The sequence below is a fragment of the Nelusetta ayraudi genome, unplaced genomic scaffold (genome assembly GCF_046127955.1).
Source record: "Nelusetta ayraudi isolate G7.1 ecotype Tasmania unplaced genomic scaffold, CSIRO-AGI_Nayr_v1 ptg000058l, whole genome shotgun sequence".
Taxonomy (NCBI): Eukaryota; Metazoa; Chordata; class Actinopteri; order Tetraodontiformes; family Monacanthidae; genus Nelusetta; species Nelusetta ayraudi.
In genome coordinates, this window is record NW_027466108.1 from 2389768 (window position 1) to 2417018 (window position 27251).

The 27251-nt window shown below is 44.8% G+C and overlaps 2 protein-coding genes and 1 pseudogene across 5 annotated transcripts; 2 read left to right on the top strand and 1 right to left on the bottom strand.

The window, feature by feature from the left end:
- The first annotated feature begins 4200 nt into the window (after window positions 1–4200).
- Window positions 4201–19785, top strand: aebp1b (AE binding protein 1b). 3 transcript variants are annotated; one of them, XM_076039096.1, is made up of 23 exons: window positions 4201–4373; window positions 4558–4979; window positions 5994–6191; window positions 6282–6338; window positions 7959–8483; window positions 9673–9735; window positions 10274–10339; window positions 10671–10754; window positions 12498–12569; window positions 12712–12821; window positions 13558–13697; window positions 13808–13892; window positions 14277–14421; window positions 14500–14588; window positions 14794–14917; window positions 15175–15371; window positions 15518–15694; window positions 15966–16129; window positions 16258–16820; window positions 16981–17120; window positions 17796–17895; window positions 17997–18163; window positions 18852–19785. In XM_076039096.1, exons 2-23 carry the CDS (start codon window positions 4757–4759, stop codon window positions 19296–19298), a joined length of 3936 nt encoding a protein of 1311 aa, XP_075895211.1. In that variant the 5' UTR covers window positions 4201–4373; window positions 4558–4756; the 3' UTR covers window positions 19299–19785. The 3 variants fall into 3 exon arrangements, with proteins under 3 accessions (XP_075895211.1, XP_075895209.1, XP_075895210.1); XM_076039094.1 differs by having other exon boundaries at window positions 4202–4373; window positions 7956–8483; XM_076039095.1 differs by having other exon boundaries at window positions 4202–4373; window positions 4563–4979; window positions 7956–8483.
- Window positions 19484–25002, bottom strand: pold2 (polymerase (DNA directed), delta 2, regulatory subunit). Of its 2 annotated transcripts, none has more exons than XM_076039098.1 (11): window positions 24778–25002; window positions 24346–24578; window positions 24137–24258; window positions 23388–23511; window positions 23158–23272; window positions 22867–23065; window positions 22651–22731; window positions 21351–21508; window positions 20892–21019; window positions 20705–20806; window positions 19484–20089 (listed from the first exon to the last, which is right to left on the bottom strand). In XM_076039098.1, the coding sequence occupies exons 2-11, from the start codon at window positions 24569–24571 to the stop codon at window positions 19929–19931; spliced, it is 1416 nt and encodes a 471-aa protein (XP_075895213.1). In that variant the 5' UTR covers window positions 24572–24578; window positions 24778–25002; the 3' UTR covers window positions 19484–19928. The 2 variants fall into 2 exon arrangements, with proteins under 2 accessions (XP_075895213.1, XP_075895212.1); XM_076039097.1 differs by having other exon boundaries at window positions 24767–25002.
- Window positions 25003–25148: 146 nt separating this feature from the next.
- LOC142897063 (paraspeckle component 1 pseudogene) lies at window positions 25149–26900 on the top strand (annotated as a pseudogene).
- Window positions 26901–27251: the final 351 nt, after the last annotated feature.

Below are 27251 nucleotides of genomic sequence, written 5' to 3' on the forward strand. Positions count from 1 at the left end.
TTCTACTCCTTAAATTGGAAAGACTTGGTTGTTGCTTTTGTGTTTAAAAGTCTTCAAAGGATACAGATTCTGTTTTAAGTAATATTATTATATTACAGTTGTTTCTTAAAGTGGAGCAATTTCAACTATGCTGTTGTGTGATTCAATATAAAAGCGGTTAATATTTGAGACAGATTATCCTCAGCTTTAGGGTCACTGTTCAGTATGTTTTCATTATATTATTATAACGGTCCAGTGTGCAAAATTTGGCTTGATGAATGATTTTTATATTGGTAAAAGCTTAACATACTGCCTATTAATACATTAACTCAAGTGTATACTCACAGTAATTTAGTTTTCCTACCCTTAGAACAATTCTCGTATACACTGTATAAGAATAGATGTAGAGTAATAACAAAACAAAACACAAGAAGAATATTTACACATTTCCACACTTTACTTTCTTACTTTTACTTGAGTGAATAAGTTGTATCAGTACTTTTACTTTGACAATACTTTTACTTCACTACAGACGGTGAATACTTTTGCCACCTCTGCTGATTACTTGTCAGGGTATTTGCACTATTTTAGGTTACCATAATCTTTGATAAACTTATTTGTAACACCTGAGCTATAGAAGCTGAAGGTGAACCTCAAACTTTTCATCTTAGGGTGGAACACAAAGAAACAACAAAAAAAACAACAACCTCAAGTGACTGTAGTGAAACTCAACCCAAACTCAAACCCAAACTGAGGATTTTGGTCCGCACCCATTCCTGCATCAGCGAAACCATAACCACGGGAGCTTCATTAGAAGAGAATTTTGTTTACTTGTGTTGCCACCAGACTCCGCTACTTGCAGCATAATGTTGAAATATTTGCCGTCTGTATAGAGAAGAAGGGGGATTTTGGTCCTGCCCGCGTGGAGGAATCTTGATGCTGCACGTTTGTACATCTGCGCTTCATCAGGCCAGTGGCTCCAGTCCCACAGTGCCAGATGACTGGGCCGTGGCAGACCTGCTGAATCACAGCCACGCACTGCGTGGAAATATGGTCCAGACAGCCGTCTTGTCTTTGATCAGAAGCCAACTGCACAGCTCTGTGAGACGTTTTTACTCGTTTATTTTTTTGTCAACGTCAATTGTTTCTTTGGTGTGAGGGACCATTGACCAAAAAGCAAACGGCAGGTAAGTGAAGCTTTAATAATCTCATCTACAGACATCCGTCCCTGGTGTCAGATGTCAGTGCTGGAGTGTCTGTGCGTCCACATGCGGAGTGGGTCAGTAGAAAGCGGAGCGAGGAGGGAGTTTTCTAAATGTCTTTCCATTGGTACCTAGTGAGCCTGCTGGAATACTGCTTTTCCCTCCCTCTGCCCTCCCCCGGCCCTCCTTGCTTTTCTTTCTCCCGCGCGCCACTCTCTGATGTCATTGTTTCCTCCCCAGTGGATGCTGACGTTCAGCTCGAGACTCTCCTTAACCCAATGTAAACTGTTCCGCTGAGTCTGACCTGGAGGAATGCTGGGACTGAAGTAAAAGTGATGTTGAATCCATCAAAACCCACTCACCAACATTTGTAATAGAGGGTTCTTAACCTTTTCTTTTTTTTATTCATCCCAAGCCAACAAACCCCCCACCATAAATCACCATGATGTTATTTAAACATGTCACTGCCGATGATAAATTGTTTTAATGGCAAATTGATAAGGATGCTAATTAGCTTCACAACTGTAATGTAATGCGTATGTCAGTACTTCATTATTGATTTGGTTAAAAACATTGTTTATTCACTATTTGAACTTTTAACTCAACTTTAAAGAGCTTTCTACTACTGCTTTAAAGGAGATCGATCAAATTAAAAGTTTGGGGAACAAATGCTTTGTATTCGTTTCGAGTCAGATTATTCAAAGTTATTCGACTTGGAAGAGGATAAAGACAAAGAACAAGTAAGTGATACTTTATAGCGTGCTAAAAAAGAAAGTGCCACAGACTAAAGTATCTGTTGCTTTTTTTACGCAATTGTAATAAAAAGTAAGATTTACATTCGTTGAAAGCTGTTGTGTGCGAGCAGGTAATTATCGTGACTGTCCTCTACTTTAATTTGAGCGGTGGAGACGCCGCAATGTCTATTATATATTGGAGGAGAATAAACGCAACAAAGAGTAAGTGTGTGATAGGCGGGATCAAATCCAAATATCACCCCCCCCTGAACGTCCTCCAAAACTCACCAAATTTGGCACACAGTGCAACGGTGGTGAAATGTTTGATAAAATGGAAAAGATTCACAAATCTGCTCTCTCAACCCCAACACCAAAAACACTAAAATTGCTTCTGTGGCCACTACGAAGGTCTTAGAGACAATTCATATGCTGTAACCCCTTACCTAAAATACACAGGAAGTGCACAATTTGCATATATAAGAACTAGGAGTCAAGCATATGACAGACAAGACATTGAATTACAAATTGTATTAGGTTCCATTTCAAGATCTTTGCCATCTTGATTTGATTACTCTAAAAAGATCTCAAGCTCTAATGGGGGCACAGCAGAAACACTGCTTCTGTATGAAAACCCATCGCCCACGCCGTGCATCTGTGTGACTCAAGACTTGAATGATGTCAGATGCTCCATCACTGATTAATTTATTATTTTTCTTGTTTTTTTGGTGACCGAAATCTATGTCACGTTGAAAGACTGAAACAAAACATAATGTTTTGCAGAATCTTGGGACTTCATGTAGCACATTTATAAACAGTATTAAAGACAGAACAAGACACAAATGGACAGCCATGATTTTTTTTTTATTACATGGGTAATATTAACTTCCAATAGATGCCATATGGTCCCACCCATCCCTGCTTGCTGGGCTTCTTATCATTACATTTTTAATGATAATTTTACAGTAAAATGCTTTGGCTTTGATTATTTTCCACCCACAATGAACCCCAAACTTTGTTTTGCGCAGATGTGTCTGTTGATGACATCTGAGTCGCTTGTCTGCCCTATAAGTAAGTCACCCAAATGATTCACGTTTTCTATTTATACTTTATGTTTGCTTTCATTGCTAAAGTCAGACCCTCAGGGATTTTGTCAGTCTTGTTAAAAAGCATGGGTGGAGAAAAAAAAGGAGGAAAAAGTTGTTTTTTTCTCAGCGAGCTTTGCCTCTGCGTGTTTCTGTATCCTTGCCAGTTGTCGAGGGCTGTGCTTGACATTAGACTGCGGCGCTATCTGCTGCATTCTTTGCAGCCTTGCTCATAGCCTTCGTATTTTGCAATTCACGTCCAAAAGCAAAATGTCCTTTTGATGGCGTTCTTTATTGTCGAGAGTCTAATGTACATCGGAGCTCTGTTTATTCAGCTGATTTTCTTTTTTCTTCTTTGCCCCCACATCGAATAAGTAATAGATTGGAATGAGGACTATGCCAAACTGCACAGAGTGTCCTTGAGGATATGGCAAATTGTGACCACATCTTTGAAACCATTCTGTTGGATACTCTGTCAGGGATAATACTCTGTTATTAAGTGTGTGAACAGTTTTTGTGTATGCGTGTGTGTGTGTGTGTGTGTGTGTGTGTGTGTTGTCCGGTCTTTCGATTGCAGCGCTTTATTCCGCCATGGGGTGTTTAGGGACCAGGAGGCCATTTCATGAGGCAGGGCTGGTGACAATAAAGGGTGGCAGTGAAGTTTTAGTGACTGTGCTAGAACTCGAGTCACTTTGATTGGAATGTGTACACAAGTGTGTTATGGCTACCATGACATAGTATCTGGAAGTTTGCAAAGCGTGAGGGGGTAGAAGAAGTACTAGTGGGGGCACGCGGGGGAGGGGCAAAGAAAACACTCAATCTTAAAAGGTCATAATTCTGTCTCTCATCTGCTAAAACAATTTTCCTGTCATGTCGCACACAAACTTTGTGCGTGCGCGCGCGCGCACACAGGCAAGCTCCCCCAACGTTCCTACCAGAACAGCTCCTCTAGCAGCAGAATGCTGGCTGTGCAACTTAGGGAAAGGGCGGCAGAGCACCACGAGACGAGGTGGAAAAGCGAATATTCAATCCCAATCAAAACAAGCCTCAAACCCAAAAAGAACCTCTGTACGTTCAACTCCTGCCTGTTTTCATTTCCTTTCTATTCCTCCCCCTCATGATTAGTGCTGTTTAGCCAAAATCCCTGTCCTCCCCCGTTTTACCTCCTCCTCCTCCACCCCCCTCCTGGCCGTCCTCACGCTTGTTGTGGTATTCATTGTCTCCTGCTGTCCTGCTCTGCGGTGAGTCAGTGCTCCAGGAGGAATTCAAAGGGAGAGGCTGCTTTCTGTCCCCCCGGCCCGGACATTCAACCCCTCGTCAGAGGCCTCACCTGCCATCCGGTCTGAGCCCTGCACCTGTTCTGACTCGTCAGCCAGGTGAGGCGGGGGGGATCCTCCGGCCTTACGCTGTTTTTTCAGCTGACTGCCGCCCTCGGGGCAATTACAAGGCCAGTCTGTTCATTGGGCTGGATTGCTGCTTTGCTCTCAATCTCCCTGTCTCTCTGTCTACAACCCACCTCCCTGCCTATCCCTACCCCCCTCCCACTCCATCCCTGTCTAGCCCAGTCTGGGGCGGCCGACACCGTGGCTGTGGCTACGTGTGGAGCAGAAGCTTTGCAGCTGGACTGAGAGCAGATCGCGCAGCTAAGGGGAAGAGAGGTTGAGGAGCTCCCATTCTCGCAGAGGATAGGCGAGGTCGGACTGACCGCTGGACAGCCGAAAAGCCAAAGGAATCTTCAGTTGTAGCAGAAGCAGCAGGCATGAGGAGCCAGGCTGTGACCGTGTCTGTGGCGCTGCTGGGACTGTGCTGCCTGCTCATCCCCAGAGGAGGGGAGAGCGCTGGAGGGATAATTTCTCTTTCAGGGAATACGCTGCAAGATCAATCTCCGGATGAGCCTGAGACTGAGAGCTTGGGACTTGCTGTGGACCTCGTAGGGCGAAGCACTAAGCACAGGAGGAGCACAGAAGAGGCCGTGCAGGAAGGTAAGCAGTGGAAATTTGTGTTTCAACTGTTAAATATCCAGACAGGCCGCCAAGGCTTGTTAAGTCTGAGCTCCATTAAAGACGTCAGGGCAACATTTGAAATAAACCCACAGCCATTTAGTCTGACAGCTCTGGGCTTGTGGGACTGTGTCTATGTCCTCACCTGTTGGCTGCAGGGAAGGGAATAAACAGGAAAGACACAAATGTTTGGCTCACACCAAAGTGGAGACAAAGACGAGTCAAGCATCTTGCAAGCAGACTGACCTTTTTTCCCACCGACTCTGGTCTGCCGATGATTAATGTTGACTGTGGTGCACAGTCACACGGGCACGACTGATAAATGTGAAGAACCAGAAGGCCTGAACCTTTCCAACCGAGCTTGAGTTGTAATGAATTCCAAACTGAGCTCATTAATGGCTCTCTCTGATTGGTTTATGCTCAAGCTTTTACATTTTGAGCATGTGAGACTGATATGTTTGTTGAGCATTTTAGTAGATTCCACGTCCTGGATGCTAGTAAACTGAGCACAACTAATGGAAAGACAGATCACTGTTTTCCATCGAAAGAGCCTCCGAAACTCAGACAACCTTAGAAGGAAATAGTGATGGACCTCAGGCCGCCACTGGGATGCATCTGGCTGTTAGGATTTTCCTTACAAGTGATTTAGTGTGCGCACTAAGGCAAACATTGTGTAATTTACGTGTAGTTCTGCTTCAGTATGTTATAAACAAAGAAAGATTCCAAATTTCAAAAGTAAGAAAAGTGCTATTATGTGAAACATATTTGCTTTTTTTTTATATATTGGCAGATTTGGACCTTTTATTAGGATTTTTATAGGGGAAGGGGCTAACGCTGGATTATCCTTCACTGGAAATGTTGCTTAGAAGATGAGGTTTTGGAGCACATTCAGTAAAATGAAAACAGTTTATGCATCAGCAAGTGTTTTCGGGTTGATTGATCACAACCGGCGTATTTTGGAAAACTTTTTACCACTCGTTTGCCTCCTGTGATCAGGGCTGCTGGGCAGGGTGAGGAGAGCGCCCAATGAGGAAAAAAAGAAAAAGAAGGACAAGAAGAAGAACAAAGAGCCAAAGGACCCCAGCGCCACCAAGAAGCCCAAGAGTGACAAGAAGGGCAAAAAGAAGGACAAGCAGACGACCACAACTCTCCCCCCAACCACTACCACCACGACCCTACCGCCGACCACGACACGTGAGAGCAGCTGAGAACTTGCCTGCATATCTACTTGAACAGCTTTGACTCATGAGTGTTGTTGACCTTGTGTCTGTCTGTTGCCTCCAGCCATCCCGACTGAGCCTCCCACTGAACCTTACACAGACTATCCCTATATTGACGTTGGTGAGTGACACACACCAGGCCCTCGCAGAAGTTATGATATTTTATTCGTATTCCCACATCTATAACCAAGGTGTAGCTTTAGCTTGGTTGGTAAAGCAACTCACTGGGTCAGTGTATTGAATCCCGGCTCCAACTGTTCAGATGTCAAAGCGTCACTGGGCAAGACGTTGAACCCTAAATTGGTTATACAAGTGCAGTCCATTTCACTTAGCTTACATAAGACTCCTGGATCACTGAGATTTAAAATCGGGATTTTCATAGATCACTCTCAAAAGGTTCATATTGCTTTCAGTCGGTCACAGCAAGACCAGACCAATCAGCATCCTTCCAAGAAAAAGTGTAGACCTTCTTATCAATAAGAATCCTTACAATGTCGGCTACAACTTTCACTGGTAGAAAAAAATCAATAAGATCCAAGTGAGTCTGCCGTCAATGTGACAGTGAAGTTGTTGTTTTTTTTTGCAGAAGAGCTCCCCTTTCCTAACTAAATTAATTCGAACACATTCAGGAAACATTCCCTTAACATGTCAGTGAACATCCCATTACCTTAGTTTAACGATTGGCCTGCGTTCAGACTGCAGGCCAATCTGATTCCTTCTCAAATCCGACTGACTGTCCACACTGTTTTAAGTAAGTAAACCTGGCTCTGTTCAGACTGGGCCGTATTATTGACCCATCTGAGAGGTTGCTGTAGCAACGACGTTGGAGCGGAGGCGTCGTCCAGCGCGTGTAGTGTGTGACGTCAGATAATTGCGAAAGCTGCAAAAACCAAATCGACTTGTTGCGATACAAGCCCTGGAGCTTGGCTTGAATGGAGCTACAGTATCTCCCCACAGACTGATGAGGCAATGAGTTTCCTCCTCTGTCCAGGGACTGCTGTTTTCTACTTCTTCTCTCCGCTCCATTACGTTACAACTCCACACCTCCATTGGCACTCTCTGGTCTGGTGCATTGGGTCTGGCGTCGCGTAGAGTGACGTCACAGACAGTCAAAACCGATGGGTGTGTTTGGAGCTGTTCAGACTGAGACGCGTCTGTCCAAATGTGATTTGAAACTACCTCCCGATGGTGGTTTAAATCCGTCTTGCAAAAATCGGATTTCATGTGATCCGTGACTGTTCAGACTACTAAAGAGCCATCCGGTTTCAATCTGGATGGGCTAAAAATCTGATTTTGTCTGGCAGTCTGAACGCGGGTATTGGGTCTGCTCATAAGTGCCGGTTCCACAGTTGCTTTGGGGCCCAAACAGAACAGAGCGACCCGTTTGAACAAAGAATAAAATCTGAGTTTACATATTGACCTGACATATCCATCTCTCATCTCTGCTCCCTACTAGCAGATTTGGCTCATCCTTCCTTGTTTCCACATAAAGCAGATTTCCCTCAACAAATACAAGGTCCTCCCCACCCCCACTGTTTATCTGACATAAACCACTGCTGTATCAAGTTTCTAAATACATGTTGTTCATTTGCCTTTTCTGTTTTCTCCCTGCCCTTTTAAAAACAAAATCAATATCATACTGTAGAATGATTGAGATATTACTTTCAATTCCTGGCTTTTAATTCCAGACTAATTGGTGACCTTTCTGATTTATCTTTTTATCTTTTTTGGAAACCAGAAGATGACTACTGGGATGAACCCAAGGCTACCACGGATAGTCCATATGCTTATTGGGAACCAGAGGTGTCCACACTATCACCTGACCTCTATGACGACTATTGGGAACCAGGGGAGAAAGTGGTCTCCACACCATCGTCTGACCACTATGATGACTACTTGAAACCAAAAGAGGAAGACGTGTCCACACCATCACCGGACATCTATGATGACTACTGGAAACCAGAGGAGAAAGACGTGTCCACGCCATCGCCGGACATCTATGATGACTACTGGAAACCAGAGGAGAAAGATGTGTCGACATCACCACCGGACATCTATGATGACTACTGGAAACCACAGGAGAAAGACGTGTCCACACCACCACCGGACAACTATGACGACTACTGGACACCAGAGGAGAAAGAACCATACAATCCAGTCACTGATAACTATGACAGCTACTGGAAAGAGTTGGAAACCACCCCTACTGCTCCTCGGGTTGATGAGAAGACTAGGACGGATGACAGTGATTACTGGGATGCCAATTGTATGTATTAATCATCTAACTGGGGGAATTTTCTAAGTATGATGTGAGAAGGACGTGACCCCTTAATAACTATGCTCTAGAACCAAAAAGAGGCGCTTTGTACTCTTGATAATGACCAGATTTATGTGAAGTAGCCCTTACTGTTACATCTAGCATCTTTTGTGTGTCAGATATACTGGCTAGCTAATGAAACCTCACTTTTGCCATTATTGAACCTTGCAATGCAGCTAAATAGTACAGATTCCGTGATTGAATATGCTGAATATGCTTCCGAACAGCGGGTTTGTCCAATCACATTCCAGTTTTGCTGCCGGTTGTCCATAGGCTGCTGTAGGTTAAAGGATTCGTCAGCTCTCAACTGTCACTCTGATGTAGTTTTCAGTTGCATCAAGCACGCCAACAAGGCTGTTACTTTGGCACTTAACACTTTCTAACTTAACTTCTTCAGGCTGAATGAGAGAAACGCTTTTCACTTTGTTTCGTAAGGCCTGCACAGCGCAGACTGAGAGTTTTTTGAAAACCAAAATAGCCTTGTTTATTGTTGGGAGCAGACCACCAAAACGAATTAATTACATCTGGATAGTTGCATAGTAAGCAACAAGTTAGTGGAGTTTCCTGCCTGGGTTACCAAACATGACTTCACTGACATTTAGTACTAAAAGAATCCAGATGAATGGCACTTACATATCTGACCAAGCTCAAGTTATCTTGATGCAAATGTTTAATGCTGAAAAATAAATATTTATCAGATGGATGGCAATTATAATTAGAACAGTTTCCGATTCAACCAAGTGATTAGCATGGGATGTTTATCTTCTCTGCTACATAACACAAATTTAGCAACAACAAAAACTTTATTGCACAATTCTTTGGTATCTGGTTTCTAGACTTCTAGATCAACCTTGCAACCAAGTCTGTTCTCCATCCACCTGAAGTCCACAGTCGATGCAGTGCAAATTTTTCCACAGAATCAGATGTTGGAAATAGCATGTCTTTGGCTTCACGACAGTCTGGACTGGACATTCTGACATTTTCATTACCCTGCGTTTCCACAGTACTGTACAGAACCTGTAATTTACAACATTTCCACTGATACAGTCACGGTCCTTTCTTGCTTACTCCTGTGTCTCATTCTCTGTCTGACACTCTGAATTCTGCGGTTTGACCTTCATAATGTTTTATTTGCCAGATAAGCTTCCATTTCCTGATGGAAAAGAGGTCAGCCCGGAAATTAAAGTGGAGACTCTGACAGGTAATTGCGGAAAACACTAGGTGCTCCACCAGCGAGAATTCATCAAAATAGGTCAAATATTTATTTAAGGTGCTTAACACATAAGAGTTTTCATCGAACCTGTGACGGCGGAAATGTCCATTCCATCTGTGCCTTTAAGACAAGGAGCAGTCACAAGCAATACAGCACATGGGAATAACATTAAAAAATGTGAGGCTGTGAGCTAACCTGGAGTGGGCGGCTCCTCAGAGGCTTGGTGTAGGAATCAACAAAGGTCTCCTTAGTTTTGTTTGGGATTATATATATATAAAAAAAAAGGCCCTAGACTTAGACCACATCTGTTATGATTCTTGTAAATTCAAAGTAAAGATTTAGCAGCTTAATTGCACGGCTGGCGTCACAGTGGCGTCCAAACAGGCTTACAGTTGATGTGGCCGAATAAACCAGGGCTGCGCTAACCTGTAAAAGTCTGTAGTGTAAACTATGGCACCTCATAAATCTGTCTCCTCCTGTCTGAGTTCACTTGCTTGTTTGCTTTATTGTTGTTTTTGTTATACAGAGGAGCCCACGAGCTCTCCTCCCTACGGGAGGACGTGGTATGATGACTACGATGAATATGGAATGAGTATGCGCACACGCACGCACACACACTCACACACACACACACACACAGGACCAACAAACAACAAAAAATATTCACAGGTCTATAACTTTCCACATTTACGACTGTTTATTGCTGTCAGTAGCTTGCAAGCAACTCAAAGCGCCTGATTTTCTTTTTCACGTGTCTTGTTTTTTAAATTCAATTTCAAAGGTTTCTTTCTGAATGATAATTATCACATATACAAAGCAAAATGGTTTGATGGCAATCTACAGTATCTATCTATCTATCTATCTATCTATCTATCTATCTATCTATCTATCTATCTATCATCTATCATCTATCTATCTCACAGGGAGAAAAGAAGACGAGACAGATGAGAAATGGATCGAGAAGGAGAGGGAGCGAGCAAAGCAGGAAAGAGAGAGAGAGGAGAGGGGTAAGGAAACCCAGATGTTGATCTGTTATTTTATTTTTTTTGCCCTTGCATAACGCCGCCCAGCTCAATCATGTCAGACTGCACACGCAAAGAACATGGCTGGCGACCCGAGTTCAAAAGTACTAACAGATAACAGTTGGCAGGTTCTCCCTCCCGCGTTCCGATCACATGTCTGCCATAACAGAATGCAGATGTGTATTCACACCGGTGCCAGTGCCAGCAATAACCGCCGCTTCAAATTGCGGGGACAAGAGTTCAGCCCTTTCAAAACATAATGGAGGTTATCCAAGTAATGGTCTGTTGTGCTGGGCCCGAGCAACACCGAACCGGGGGACCAGGGCGAGGGCGGCTCAACAGGAAATGATCCACATGTGGATGGGTGCGAGGAGCTGCAGAGATTGAACTGAATTGCAGTGCTATTGTAAATCGGAGGCCTTAACTTCTCACTTCGAGCTCTTGAGGTCATCCTGTGGGTCGACGCACGCCTCTGAACAGCAATATACGACTCTGTCAAGGACTGGTGTCAAAAGGGCACTTCCTGTGTGGACAGCTTGTGCAATTCAAATTCTTTTTTAGGAGTCTCTATTGCTGGGCAACTGAATGCATTTTTCGCATTTCTAACCTTATAACAGTGTTTGTATCATCTTTGCTATTTCTGAGGGGGTTTCTGAAATCTCCATCTCATCAACATGAGCGCAGAGGATTATAGAGTTGGGACTTTTCATTTTTTTAAATATGCATTGTCTACATTGAGAGAGTGCATATTTAAGCAGTCATAAATTGTTTATTCTATATATCCATATCTACATATCATCGATTGTTTCAAATTTGATACTGCTGGCATTTCACCTGAATGGTCATGTCACACTTTGTGATGTGATCTACAACAATACTAAAGCTCACTTTTTGATGCTTTAATTCAGTCTAACGACTGAAATGCCATTAATTCGATGTTACAACTAGTTTTTTGCCTAATATCGAAATCATTAAAATGAGCAAAAACTTACCAAAAAACACCAAATGTATCAAATGAATGTAAATTAAAAATATGTGGGGTTTATCAAAATTGTTTTAAACACAGCATTTTTTTTTTTTAATGCAATTTTCAGGCAATTTTTTGATAGGAGGAACAGGAATAAACTGAATGACTGAAAAAATGAATAAATCTGTTATTTTGATCCATAGTTGTATTTATATTTTATATGCTTGATCAATACATTTTGACCTGTTCGTGTTACTTTCCCATTTCCAAAAATCTTTAACCACCCTAATTTTCTGCAGCCCTTCTATGAAACACATATGGTCCAAAGAGGGTCAGTGAGGGCAAGTGTGCATATTTGGTGACTAAGCATACGTGTTTCACATTCCCAGTGTCCGTTAGATGATGTATGGCAGTCATGCCACCGTCAGTCAAGTGAAAAAAAAAATGTTCAGGGTGTTAGGTGTAGATTATGAATGATGATAGCGGTGACTGGAGTTAGCACGAGAGTAGACATGATTTAAAGTCAGAGCATTACTAAACTGTGTTGAAGAATCACAACATCTGGATTGTTTTTTATTAACGTTACAACCCCTTGGATTCGCTGGAGGAATGAGAAAGAGACTTTTGGCATGAAAAATACTTCACAAAAATAATGAGTTCCTAGATCATTTCTGGGCAGAGGGAGAGAGAGAGAAGGAGAGAACATTATCAGCCAAGAACAAGTTTTTGGCAACTTGGAATGTTTTTCTGACCTCTGCTAGAGAGAGCGAGGAAGCTGAAGGAGGCCGAGGAGCGGGCCAGGACCAGACCACGTGTCTTCAAAGAACCCAAGAGTAAGTCTGGCCACAACTGGAAAATACTGCTTAATATTTGCTGCTGCAATTATTGAGGGTTTTTTGTACGTTCTATGTTGCCCTGTGTGTGCGCGTGTGTGTGTGTGTGTGCGTGCGTGCGTGCGTGCGTGTGCATGCATAGAATGTCCTCCTCTGGGGATGGAGTCCCATAAGGTGGAGTCAGACCAGCTCTCAGCCTCTTCAATGTCTCAGTACAACTTTGCCCCTCAGAGGGCGCGCCTCAACATGCAGGTACACACCAGCACACATCTGTGGGCAACACTTACAGTTGTGGAAAAAGGTTTTCGGTCATCATTAAAGTTTTACACAATTCCAGTTATTGTCATTAAATATTTGCCTGAAGATTTTTTTGTGCAAAAGTTTTTTGTTTTTTTTTCCTTTTTCTTATTTTTTCAATAATTACAGCGTTAAATCAAATGAAACATTTTTCAAAAGCATTAACTTATTGTTATTTTGTTGTTATTTTACATCCTTGTTAATATGATGAGTGCATTATAGCAAAATGTATTTCAACAGCCACTTCTATCCATAAGCAGTGCTTACTACATTTATTAGGCCACCAAACAGTGTAAGACTCATGTCACAGCCACCCCATTAACAGTATTGGTATGAAGAAAATATTCATTAATCTTTATAATCTTATCTTTATTAATATTATTAAATATTAAATCTCTGTGTAAATAAGTCTATGTATTCATGCACCTGCATTACAATAAATATTTGCCAAAATGTTAAGAGAAAACCTCATTCAAATTCCAATTACGCTGCATAGACTGTAGCATGATGACAAAAAACTGTCTTTAGTTCAATACATGACCTCATCTATGAACACTGGTCTCTTAGACAAGTCTCACACGTTCCCCAGCAATAATTGTTGTTTAACAAACCGGATGACACCCGTGATTCAACATTTTTTGAGAGGTCCTTTGTTTCAGAAACTGCTCACAGCTGCCTGTGTGCTTCCCAGGGGTCGGATGATGAAGACGACATGAGGGGAGGAGCGTGGTGTGCAAACACAGAAGACAGGATCCACTGGATTGAGCTGGACGCTCGCAGGGACACAGAGTTCACGGGAGTCATAACACAGGGACGAGACTCACGCAATGAGTGAGTCAAAACAAAAACACATAAATAAGATGGAATTTGAGGATTAAAAAAATATATAGAATATCAATCAAATACCGGCACTGACACGGATCCTCTGTGCTGTGTTTCAGGAGCGACTTTGTGACGTCCTACTACCTGGCGTTCAGCAATGACAGCAGGGAGTGGACCACCATCCATGATGGATACGCCGACTGGGTAAGTGGGCTCGAAGTGAAGACCGCTTCTCAGCGGTGTTGTTGGGATTACTCCATAAAAGTAATCAAACTACTGATTACTGATTACTTCTTTAAAAAGTAATCTGTGACATCATTGTTTTTGGTTGTTTTTCTAAAAAAAAATGTTGAAATTTTTAGCTTGCAAAATATTTTGGAATAGTAATGGAATTGTTACTTGATAAAGCAGTTATGATATAATGACCAGTTTTGCCACGGTAATCCCATTACATTACTCCGTTACTAAAAAAGTAGTTTAATTACAGTAGTGGATTACTTAGTAATAAATTACTCGCCTTCTCACGGGCGATATGTGTGTGTGCCGTCTCTGGAGTCTTCCTAAGTCTCTCTTCTCTGTCTTGTCCAGCTGTTCTTTGCGAACAACGATAAGGACACTCCAGTGATGAACCAGCTGGCCGAGCCAGTGCTGGCTCGTTACATTCGAATCATCCCCCAGAGCTGGAACAGCTCTCTGTGCATGAGGCTGGAGGTCCTTGGCTGCCCTGTGCCAGGTAAGTCGCAGACAGGCAAGTTCCAGAATACAACAAAACAAAAACAGTGAAGGCTGACAGTTCACCTGCATTTCTCAGATCCAGTCGACACTCGGTACACTCAAAACGAGGTGACGCCCGTAGACTACTTGAAGTTCAAACATCACAGCTACTCAGAGATGGTTTCCGTGAGTACCTGACTTCAAATGTAATGGTTGGTCTTGGCTGCTGTCTGCAGCACTATTGGTCACAGGTTCGATCCCAGGACCTGGGGCTTTTCTGCTCACTGTCTGGGTACTCCAAGTGAATTTTCCCCACTTGGCATCAATCACTCGGTAATTGCATGAGAAGGAGTGGCATCTCAAGCTTGGTACTATTTCCTTCCTCTCACAGCTAATGAAGTCGGTGAATGATGAGTGTCCAAACATCACCAACATCTACAGCCTTGGTCGCAGCTCTAAAGGACTGGACATCATGGCCATGGTCATCTCTGGTAACCCTACAGAGCATGAAATAGGTACGGGTATCTTTTATACGACTTAGAAGTTGACTGAGGAAACTTTTTATTAGGTGAGGAAATGTACTATCAACAATACAAACCTACTACAACTTCCTTCACACCCTCTGGCAGCCTGACAAGTTTCTTGGCTATTATTTAAAAGCTGTAGTCTGTTCATGTTTGGAAGCCTCTTTGGTGGTTCCAGGTGGAAGTCATCACGTTACGGTGGAGGCACAGATACCTAACGACAGACTCGTTGTCTTGTCTCCCCACAGGCGAGCCGGAGTTCCGCTTCACAGCTGGCCTCCATGGAAACGAGGCGGTAGGTCGGGAGATGATCCTGCTTCTAATGCAATACCTGTGCAAAGAGTACAAAGACAGGAACCCCAGAGCCCAGCGGCTAGTGGAGGGAATACGCATCCACCTCGTACCCTCGTTGAACCCTGATGGACACCAGGAGGCCTTTGAGGCGGTGAGCGATGAAGCCCGGCACTGGTAGAGATTCAAATAAAAAACATACCAATAAAGCTCTGAGATGTGAGGGAAACATTGGAAAATGTTGCTGGATCGTGCTGTGTAGGTTGCCCAGGGTGGACTAACCCCTCTTTCCCTCCACAGGGGTCCGAGCTGAGTGGATGGACAACTGGACATTACACCGCAGACGGCTTTGATATCTTTGAGAATTTTCCAGATCTAAATAGTATCCTGTGGGACGCTGAGGATAAGGGCATGGTGCCCAAACTCACCGCGAATCATCACGTTCCAATACCAGACGACTTTGAAACAAACAGCTCGGTAAGGAAATAAATACTTCCCGCTCATTTAATTGCACAAAAGAGACGGTGTCTGACAAAACGCACTAGTTACACACTGTTGTTTATGCTAGTATTTGTTGTAGTACAGAGAGAAGAGATAGAAACGCAGAAGATCTGGTTTCATCATATCATAGAAGCCACATATACACCCAGGACATGCAATACAAAGCAAAATTGCAAAGCAAAACAGTACTCGCATTAATTTTCACCTCGGTGTTCCTCTGATGCTTATCTTCCTGTTTGGCTTCCAGTATGCTGTGGAAACCAGGGCCATAATCTCCTGGATGCACAGTCATCCATTTGTGCTGGGTGCAAACTTCCAGGGCGGAGAGGCGGTTGTGGCCTATCCATATGACAGCTTGCCTCTGAACAAACCTGCCGAAAGCCAGAAACGCCACAGCCGAAAGAAGAGACAGTATGACCATTTCCTCTCGTTCGGTCTCTGATGTGTCACGTTCCCCTGCTGAATGATCTAATCGATCCGATCAAATTGTCCCTGAACCAGCCAGCGATAGATTTTTGAAATAAAATATTTGCCCACAGGTACGAGGACGAACGTTATGATGAAGCAGAGTGGGGAAGGGGCCACCAAGAGGAGCCCGAGGAGGACTGGAGAGGGAGGGGGTACTCGGACCCTGAGGAGCAGTGGAGGGGTCAAGGCTACGACCAGGGCTACAACCGTGGATACGACCACGGCTACGACCAAAACCGTGGCTACGACCAAAACCGTGGCTACGACCAAGACCGTGGCTACGACCAGAACCGTGGCTACGACCAGAACCGTGGCTACGACCACGGCTACGCCCACGAACGCGGCTACGACCATGGCTACGACCACGGTCAGTACCACGGCTACGAGCAGGGCTACGGCCGTGGCAGAGAGGAGGAAGAGGACGACCAAGGGAGGAGTGCAGGGTACCAGTACGGCGAACCGGAGGACGAGCCTCGCGTGATCGCGGACGACTCCCTCTTCAGGTGGCTGGCAGTCTCCTATGCCTCGACCCACCTGACTATGACGCACAACTACCACGGTTCCTGCCAGGGAGGGCTGCCATCAGGGGGACAAGGGATGGTCAACAGGGCCAAATGGAAGCCAGTCACAGGAAGTGAGTTGCTGATTGACTGATTGGGTCACCAATTCCAGAGGTTCCCTTTGAGATTGTGCGGGCGCCCTGGTGGAGATGGCGTGCACTGGAAAATTTGACTTTCTGCACTTGTCTACTCCAAACCCTTCCCCCTACCTATCCCCCACCCCTCTCTCTTTAGGCATGAATGATTTCAGCTACTTACAGACCAACTGTTTTGAGTTGTCCATATTGCTTGGGTGTGATAAGTTCCCTCATCAGAGCGATTTGGCTTCCGAGTGGGAGAAGAACAGAGAAGCAATGCTCATCTTCATGGAGCAGGTAAGTCGTCTGCCATATTCAGGAACCTTCAACTCATTGGCAATGCTGATAGGAGATCAATTCACCACTGGAATTAACTTTTTGCCAAGCCTGATTTACTGTGTCTGTTATGAACAACAGAAAGCAGTAAATATGATCACTGCATGCAAGGAGCTGCACAAAAATATTGAATTAGGCTTAAAACCTCTTCCAGTGGTAGAGGACCACCTTCTCCAGGAACGACTGGCTATTAAAATAATGTCTGGGTGCAGAAGTATCTAGTGTGGAAATATTTCTTTTCAGTCAAAGGCCCATGTTTAATTTTAAGGCCTGAGGACCCTTATGCTTCACCATATGATCATGCATTCCAATTCAACCACCATTTGACTGAAAGGGAGTGAATTAATATTATTGGTTAACTAAACTGTGACCATCTTTTTGCAACTGTTTTGGCTTTTTATTGGGATGCTTTCCAACGGGACGTTCCAGTTGTAAATATAATCAAGGGAGACAATAATTAGTCACAGTTAGCGTGTGTGCATGAAGCTCAAAGTACTGCTGTGTCTCCCAAAGCTGCAAAACTGCCAGAGAACAAACACAACAGCAGGAAGATTATAGTGGCATCCAGTCTTTGTCATCTGAGAACCTGCACTTTTATCCCTTGCCCCTAAACACAGCATCATTTCCTCCGCCTAGGTGCATCGTGGCATCAGGGGTATTGTGAAAGACCAGCAGGGGAATCCCATCGCAAACGCCACAGTGTCTGTCGAGGGGATAAACCACGACGTCACTACAGGTCTGCAAACACTCGCTCTCTCTCTCTCGCCTCCAGTCCCTTTATGATTGATCTTGAAGACAACAACCGCAAAAATTAAAATGTCTCCTCTTCTGTCGCAGCATCATCAGGGGACTACTGGCGGCTCTTGAACCCTGGGGAGTACCGTGTGACAGCCCGAGCTGAGGGCTTCTCATCGGTCACCAAACTGTGTGTGGTGGGTTACCAGTCAGGAGCGACCGCCTGCAGCTTCAACCTGGCCCAGTCCAACTGGGACCGCATCAAACAGGTGAGGCACCGTCATGCCAGTCGACCAAATCATTTAATTTTAGTGCATCAAACTGAATGTACTAAAATTCAACGATTTGGTCGACCTCAAAACCATTCAAATCATCCACAAAGCAAACCAGCATCAGTTACCACATGGCGCCCAAAAGTCGTTTCAGATAAGGGAAAATAAACACGATGTCAGGGGAATATGTATGTTCAAAAAACAGCATGTACGTACAAACACAAAAACAACAAATCAGTGAAAGGGGTTAAAGGTCCAGTAGCATCATTTTTAAGAAAGCCTACCTGTCAGTGTGTTTCGTATTGAGGCCACTGTCAGGCGAGCTTCCTTAAAAAATAGCAGTGTAAGAAGGCAGCTAACTAGGAACAAGAGCCTGATTGCTCTATGTATATTCATATGTATACGAGAACCATTCTACGGGTAGGAAAACCAAATTACTTTTAACTGTACTGCAAGTATGCTATTATCAGTGCATTTATGGGTAGCCTTAACCAATATAAAAATCATATATACAGGACACAAGATGATCCGAGACACAAAATGGGTATAAGGATGGGAATTTTTTAAGTATTTTATTCATTTTTTTTCTTTACGTATTAAACATTTTGAAAAAACAAAATAAATAAAATAAAACTATCCTCCAACGTTTCCATCAGATTAAGCACTTTTCTCGACATCTCCTCAGATCATGGCCCTCCACGGCAACAAACCCATCCGACTGACCTACAGCAACAACAGAGTACACTACCCCGCCGTCACGACCAACGGCAGGAACGCGGTGGACGGCAGCCGCGCGACCAATTCCAACATGGCAGAGCGGAGGAGGCGACTCAGGATAGCTCGCATCCGCCGCCTCCGGCAACAGAGACTGCAGAGGTTGAGGTCGACCACGGCGACGGAGGCGATGGAGGCGACGGAGGCAACGGAGGCAACGGAGGCAACGACCACGACGTTACCGCCCACGACCACCACGACCACCACCACCACCACCACCACCACAACCGTCCCCACACTGCCAGAGTCCACCACATCCTGGTACGACTCGTGGTTCTTGGAGGAGACGCAGCCCTCGACGCCCAGCGGCTACACGGAAACCGTGGATTACTACGACTACAAGATCGATGACTATTGAAACGAGTACACGCGCGCGCGCACGCACACAGACACACGTCAGTAAACATCTAGCCGCACTCCTGTAACCGTTCCCACTGCCATGCTGCGTTGCGAGAGGAAATTACAACACTTTGTTGCCAGGCGTGGCGATGTACATGGAGTATCAACTCTATTAAGCTCAGTAGAAATGTCACAAGACAACTCTTCATAGAAAACAAATGACCTTTATTGAGTTAAACAGTTGCAATATCTAACTTTGTAAGTCGGTCTTAAGTTTTCTCTCTGGCTGAAAGATTTTTTTTTTTTAACTGTTGATGCACAAAAATCATGTCTTTTCTTTGACTTGAGAGTTGAAATTTAGCATCGTGCTTGTGTGTGTTTTTTAAGTAGGTTTTACAGTATGAAGTCTCACCTGAGGTTTAAGACTCACAGTTTGTAAGAGAGACAGAGGTGCCATGGGTGAGCGAGAAGAGTTATTTTACAAATAAATGCTTGTTTATACACAATGTTTGTCTGCTCTTCTTTGACAGATCAGTAAAATTCTAATATCACTTACTTGGCCTTTACAATACTGTGAAGGTCCCCAGTAAGTGAGACGGACTTACTGAGAAAGAAGAAATGTCTGTGCTGGTTCCTGACATTGATACGGTCAGTGGCTAATGTTCATCTCGCTTTCCTCATCATCGTCGGCAGAGAAAGCAGAGAACTTGACTGGCTCGCAGTCAAAAGTGTGCAGGTTGACCAGGCAGGCGGTTTGTGTGCTGCTGAAGTCTGGAACAGTGACCAGAAGAACTTCCTGTCCACTAGGACCTGTTGGGAAGGAGGAAGGAAGAGAACCAATATTAATACTTTGGAGGCACCAAAAATCTATTGAGCCAATTCAATGTGCTATACATTACATTTAGATAAAAAGGAGAGAGTGTATGTTTTCACACTGGAAAGGTTAAAGTCCAACTAAAGCCTCACTACCTAATTTGACTCATTCCATCAGTGAGCAGCAGCAGCAGTCTGACTCGGGCATCTTTCGGTGATCTCACCAGTGTTGGGTGTGTAGATGCCATTTGGAAATTATCCATTTTTGCCCCAAATACTTGGGTGGACATACAAGTTTGACGTAATAAAGATGTTATATAAAGAATTTCTTCCAGTGAAATTTAAGAACAGTCCAAATGCTGTTCTTGTGAGTTTAAATAAAGGTCGACTACACAGCATATTTTTGAGCTCCATCAGAAACTGGTTTTCCAAATGCAAAGTTGCCGCGTGCGTCCTCCTTTCAGCCTCTTCCCTCGTTTGTTCCGCTACATTTCAAAGAGAGACGCTCTGCTGCATTTCTGCGGTCGAGTGCGCAGGGCAGGCGAAGCTCCAGGTCGCCCCCCTCTGACGGCTTTCAGCTCGTACGCCGGCTGGCACGTCAGAAACACTGACCTTTAATGAGCTTGGATCCAAAGGTGGGAGCGTTGCCGCTGAAGTAGACGTGGGGACATTCCTCCAAGATGAACGGGTCTTTTTGGTAAAACGGGTAACAACCTGATACGGACAGAGGAAGGAACGGCGTGAATAATCCAAACCAGCCTCGGCAGGTCTTTGTTGGAGCCTCTGCTGGCGGACTCACCCAGTGTGTCAGGCGCTGTGGGAGCCAGGTGTCGGAGACGCAGAGTTTCCTCCAGTATTTCCAGGTGATTGTCCATACTGCTGTACTTCTGGATGTCGCTGACATTTTGCCCCGACGTTCCCAGGAACCTGCATTTGGGAAAAGAAAATTACCGCCTCTGGACTGGAACGGTGCGAGTTTGTCACTGGCTGTGTTTACACGGACACAAATAATGGGAATAAAGGCCCAATCAGATTCAAAATGCAGTCACGTAAACACGTCAATCGGAAAGAAATTTCATTCCGAAAGAGAGAGGCGGTTTATGCCGATCATTATTCCGAATGGAGTCCATGATCGGATCATTTCATTTAGCGTCCATGTAAACAGTAGATTTGGAATTTCACGACCAGCCGAGGTTTCGATTGAATTGGAGAAATGTGTGCGTGTAAAAACAGAGCGAGTGCGACGACTCACACTCACCTCACTCCGTCGATGTCACATTGGTATGGGTTGGAGGCCAGCTGGAGGGTGGGGTACACCGTGGACAGGGGGAACATGCAACGGTGGAGAGGCTGCTGCGGGAGCGTGTAGTTGGTGGGGTCATGGTGGCCCGGCATGACGTCCACTGGAACGGAGGCCTGGAAACCAGAAGCAGAAGAGGAACGTGAAGAACATTCATGATGTGTGAGGTTCGGTCCTCAGCCCACCAGACAAAGTTGCAATGTCCAATCCAGTCCATGACTGATCGAGAATTGTTTTAAATTAAAAAAAAAATAATAATAATATTTTTAACTTTTTTCTCTCTTTCCCCCTTATTCAAATTGATGACTAATTGATGAGGACACGCTACAGGATGTGACACACATTAGTGTCTTTTGTTGCTCATCTGTAATTAGGGGCCGTGGTGACCGCAATCTGAAGAAAACTAAACACTCCAAAAAACAAAAAGAACTTTTAGAGAGGTGCAGAATGATGTGGAAACAAGAGTGACACCAACTGACCAAGATGTGCAAATGGTGCCAGTGCAAGTGCTTTAGTTCAATAGGTTTTAATGTAGAACAAATCCTATAGGTTAACCGAGGAACTTAAAAAAAAAAATGCAGGTACAATGTCATAGATTTTGGGCTGATAAGTTCCGCAATAGTGAGAGATAACAGCTCAACTGTGGTTTCATAAGAAAGGTACAGTGTTGGAGGAAGCAACAGTTGCCTTTGCCACGCTGCTCTGCCTGAGTATTTGATAGGGTTCGGCAGCAAGCATTGTCCTGCTGTGTGTCATTAGGAACCAGCCTGGGCTGATGGCAGGCGGTTTGTATTTTTCAGCTCAGCTCTCAGTAATTCCAACATCACGACTGCTTGAGGTTATTACCACTTGCTCAAAAAAATCAAAGATTGTGAAACTGCATGTGACAGACTGCTGGAAAAAACATCTGTCAATCATGGACCATCATCACTATCACATCAATGATATACTGGACAACAACAGACGGTTTCAAGTTGGGTCTGTGAAGCTGCTGGTGGTGCTGGTCACTGACCAGACCTGCATTAACCAAAGTAGACTGCAAAAAAAAAAAAAAATCTCTTTCCTCAATGTTGTCACTTTGCACTCCAGAGACATTTCTGCACATCTACTACAGTTTATGGTTTTACTCTCTAATTGTTTTAGATTTCAATTTGCACTATAAACCATGTTGTTGCATCCTGTCAGGGAGTAATAGATATTTCAATTCTAATTTTGAAAACAAAATAGTAAAAAAGTACAAATGTGAAGCAAGCCTCACCACCAGCTGAAGCAGCAGCTCATCCAACAGGCGGATGGCCTCCACGCTGCCTGCTTGAGTCTTCTTTGTCAGGTACTTTGGCTTTGAAAAGAGAAGCAAAATATAATGAAGAGGTTTTTAAATTTGTTTTTTTTCTACTTTTCATGTTCTTAAACGTATAATAATAAAAAATATATATGCATAAATGAACATGCGCAACAGTTAAATCTGTTCCACCTTTGTCGCAGCTTCTTTGTCTTGAGTGTTGTGGCTCAAGAGGTTTCCAGCCAGTAACACCCGGGAAATGGTTGCGGCTCCGCTTTGCTCGCCCTGGTCGCCAAGCTGACCAGTCACCATGTCAATCAGCAACTGTAACCCCAGCATGCTGTCTGCGTGACTGCTACCAAGGCCAAGTCCTGACACCAGCAGCACAAACCTGGTTGACGACAGATACAAGCAACTATTAATCTAAGGGACTGACTTTCATTCTTACAGTGTTTTGTGTCCGTTTTTGTTTTTTTTGCTGACCTGTCAGAATCTAGCGCTGGTCTTGGCATCTGCTGAGGAAGATCAGCCGTGCAAAAGTCCTCCACTGTAAACTTTCCGTCATTTCTCTCAGCTCCATATACTGCAAATACGCTTCCTGGAAGAAAGAAAAGTCATGACTTGGCAGCTGTGACAACAGCCAAGTTCAATCTGAGAGAACTTCTGTGATTTCACAGAGAAATTCTTCTTAGTATCACAAGTGGACTGCTCACCTGTTACACACCTATCTCGGTCAATTTTGCCCTCCAGTTTGATTCTTTGAAGCTCATCCTCCAGGATCAGTTCATCCGTCTCACTGATGTACTTGACTCGAGCAGGCTGGGGCAGCAGGTTGTGCTGAAGGACACAACAAGCATTGTGGATCATTTTTTGAACAAGCAACACAGAGATTCGTACTGAAAGAAATTCATTCTCAATTTTGTCCCTTCTGATGACAACGAGCATTATAAGAATTGATATAATTCAGTTTATTTAGAATAGTTTTACCTCAAGTTATATAAGTATGTTGCCTACCATAAAAGAAGAAATGTCATTTGATAGTTAACAGAACCAAACAGGCAATGTGCAGTTCAAAAAGCTATGATGACTTTTGAAACAATGCAAATTCCAAATAATTTCAATGAGTAAATGTGTCTGCAAATGGTTGTTGGTCATCTTCCTGTACTGGCCCTGGGATGTGTTGACTGTCCAAAGTGTCAACTACATAACAGATTGCAGCACTATCCATGTTCCAGAACAAGCACTGATCATGGATGGATGGGTGGATGGGTGGATGGATGGATGGATGTGTGCCCAAGTGTTTCTTGTAACTTGCCTGAGCTGTTTATAGAAGCCTTATTTGTTTATTTGTTTATTTATTTACATAACATAATTCTCGTTATACTGTCAACACAACCTACTGAAGCACTTCTCAAATAAAATAAAAAAGAATGACTTGGTAAATACTTCAACGATTGCCCACCTCTTCACTTATCTCTCTCAGAATTGAAGGTTGGAGGTCCATGCGCTTAAACAATGTTCCCACAATGCAACATTGCTCCCCTGTCTGGAGATCACATAGCTTCCTGATGAGCACATCTGCACCTGGAAAGTCAAGTACATTAAAACACAACGCATGAGCTCAATGCCTTTGATTCTGTGTACGCAAGATGCAGTTTGCTCCGAGCTTACCCCACTTCTGCTGAGCCCTCTCTGACAGCAACGGCCTCATCTGCATCAGTCGTGCCGCGTAAATGTGAGCGTACTGGCGGTTGAAGCTCCTCTCGCCGACTTTGTATTGGTCAGAACAGCGGCTGTAGGCCAGCGTCGTCCTGTCAAACACCGGCCCATGCTGCTCGGAGTCGGGGTGGCAGAGCAGAGACGAGCCCTGCTTCTGGGCGCTCAAGTCGGAGAACATGTCTGCGCTAAAGCGAAAACCGAACGTATGTTGAGACCACTTCGTATCGCAATAAAACCAACATTGTTTGACACTGAAAGCAAGGGTGACTTTAGCCTGCACTGGCTTTAAAAGCTAACCTGGAGACGCTGTCTGGACATGCCAGCTTGTAATGCAAAACCTGTTGTTTTGAGTTTGACAGACGTAAAGACCTACCTTGCAGTTACCTGTGCGGCGATATCACTTTCTTCTTGGATCGATTATTTCGTTTTAGGGGTAAAGTAACTCTGTGACCCAATTCTGTGTTGGCGGAGGAAAGAAAAACACACTCGTTTCCCGCGAAAGCTTTTACTCAACATGCGATTTCCTCCAAACGAAGGGGAACTCTCGCGAGAACATTTTCCCAAGCTTGATGCCCACATATCGCATCAAATTGTCCCCCATTATATACCAAAGTGAAAATCAATCAGCACACATTTGCGGGTTACCGAGTGTGTAATTTATTTATTTTTTTAAATAAATAAAAAAAAATACTCATTAATGCTAAACCACAACGTTTCCGTTTCCATTTAAATGTATACAACTCTCGTCGCACAGAAGTGACGTCAGTAACGTCGCCGCGGCACGCAAACTCGCCATTTTTGCAGCCCTTTGTGCGCCACTGCCTGCTTACGTTTCGCTGCTTCTAATCGAGCGATTCGTCGACTCGGCTTTTCAATTGCGTCGCGAAAATGCAAGGAAACAGAGGCCACCAGCAGAACCATGGCTCCAACCGTCCCGCCGAGCAGAAAAAACCCGGGGGGACCAACACCAACGGCCAGCAGCCGGAGCCCAGCGAGCACACCAACCCCAACGAGGCCTTAACTCTGGACCTCCAGAGCTTCAGGAAGCCCGGTGAGAAAACCTTCACCCAGCGCAGCAGGCTGTTCGTAGGGAACCTGCCGACCGGCGTGTCGGAGGACGACCTCGTCAAGCTGTTCGCCAAGTACGGCAAAGCCAGCGAGATCTTCATCAACAAAGACCGAGGCTTCGGCTTCATCCGGCTGGAGACCCGGATAATCGCGGAGATCGCCAGAGCCGAGCTGGATGACACCCCGTTCAGAGGCAGGCCCATCCGGGTGAGGTTCGCCACGCACGGCGCTTCTCTCATTGTGAAAAACCTGCCCGAGTTTGTGTCCAACGAGCTCTTGGAGGAGGCCTTCGCCGTGTTCGGCCAGATAGAGAGAGCAGTGGTCATCGTGGACGACAGGGGGCGACCCTCTGGGAAGGGGATTGTGGAGTACACCTCCAAGCCAGCTGCCAGGAAGGCGCTGGACAAGTGCAGCGATGGAGCCTATCTCCTCACGGCCTTCCCCCGGCCCATCACGGTGGAGCCCATGGAGCAGCTGGACGAGGACGAGGGCCTGCCCGACAAGCTCATCAACAAGAACCAGCAGTACCACAAGGAGCGCGAGCAGCTGCCGCGCTTCGCCCAGCCGGGCTCCTTCGAGTACGAGTACGCCATGCGCTGGAAGGCCCTGATGGAGATGGAGAAGCAGCAGTACGATATGGTGGAGCGCAACATGAAGGAGGCGCAGGAGAAGCTGGAGGTGGAGATGGAGGCGGCCCAGCGCGAGCACCAGGTGATGCTGATGAGGCAGGACCTGCTGCGGCGGCAGGAGGAGCTGCGGCGGATGGAGGAGCTCCACAGCCAGGAGGTGCAGAAGAGGAAGCAGGCGGAGCTGCGGCAGGAGGAGGAGCGCCGGCGCCGGGAGGAGGAGATGAGGATGCGCAACGAGGAGATGATGAAGAGGCAGCAGGAGGGCAACTTCCGGGGCAACTTCAACGAGAACAGGGAGCAAGACATGAGGATGCACATGGGCGGCCACGGCATGCCCATGGGCAGGAACTCGCTGCCGGGCAACTCGGGCCCCGCCGGCGCCCCGGGCATGGCCGGCGAGAACGCTGCCATGATGGCCGGGCCGGGGGGCAACGGCATGGCCGGCGGCGGCCAGGGGGGCTTCCCCAGGGGCCTGGCTGACCCCAGTGACTATGGTCCCAACAAGCAGCGCAGATATTGAGTCACAGCTTCCTCCTTTAGGTTGTTTTTTTTCATACTGTGTTCTTAAAGTTCAGATAGTGAATGTAACTTTTTGGACTTTAACTATTGCATGTCCGTTCTTTTGTTTGTTTGTTTTGTTTTTTAAAACTTTATGTCAGTTTAGATTCATGCTTTAATACTGAATTATCATCAATGAGCCATGTGTATTTCCATTTTTTTTTTCACCTTAATGTGTTTTTCATAGGGGTAGAAAATGTTCTCATTCTGGACATGTTGCCTTTTTCTTAATAAATTTGCCACTCCCTCCGAGTTTTTCCCTCGCCGTGAACGCTTCTTATTAATTTTGCTTCCTTATTTTGGAAAATTCTGCACTGCCTTGCTGCAGTGTACTAATTCTTAATAACATTTTAACAGTTGTTTTTCATTTATAATAAAATAGCTACTCTACGGCCATTTACATCCACACAACATTTTTTATTTAAAGAAAAAACATGTTTTTACAAATCAATAACGTGGCATTCATTGTATGAAATATTCTCACAGCTACTCAGTGAATAAATTGGCGTGCTTCCCCCCCCCACCCGTCAACGAAAAAAAAGTGGCAGGACGTTAGTGTTACTTCCAACCAGCCCCACAAAACTGTCGTGGCCCACCGACACA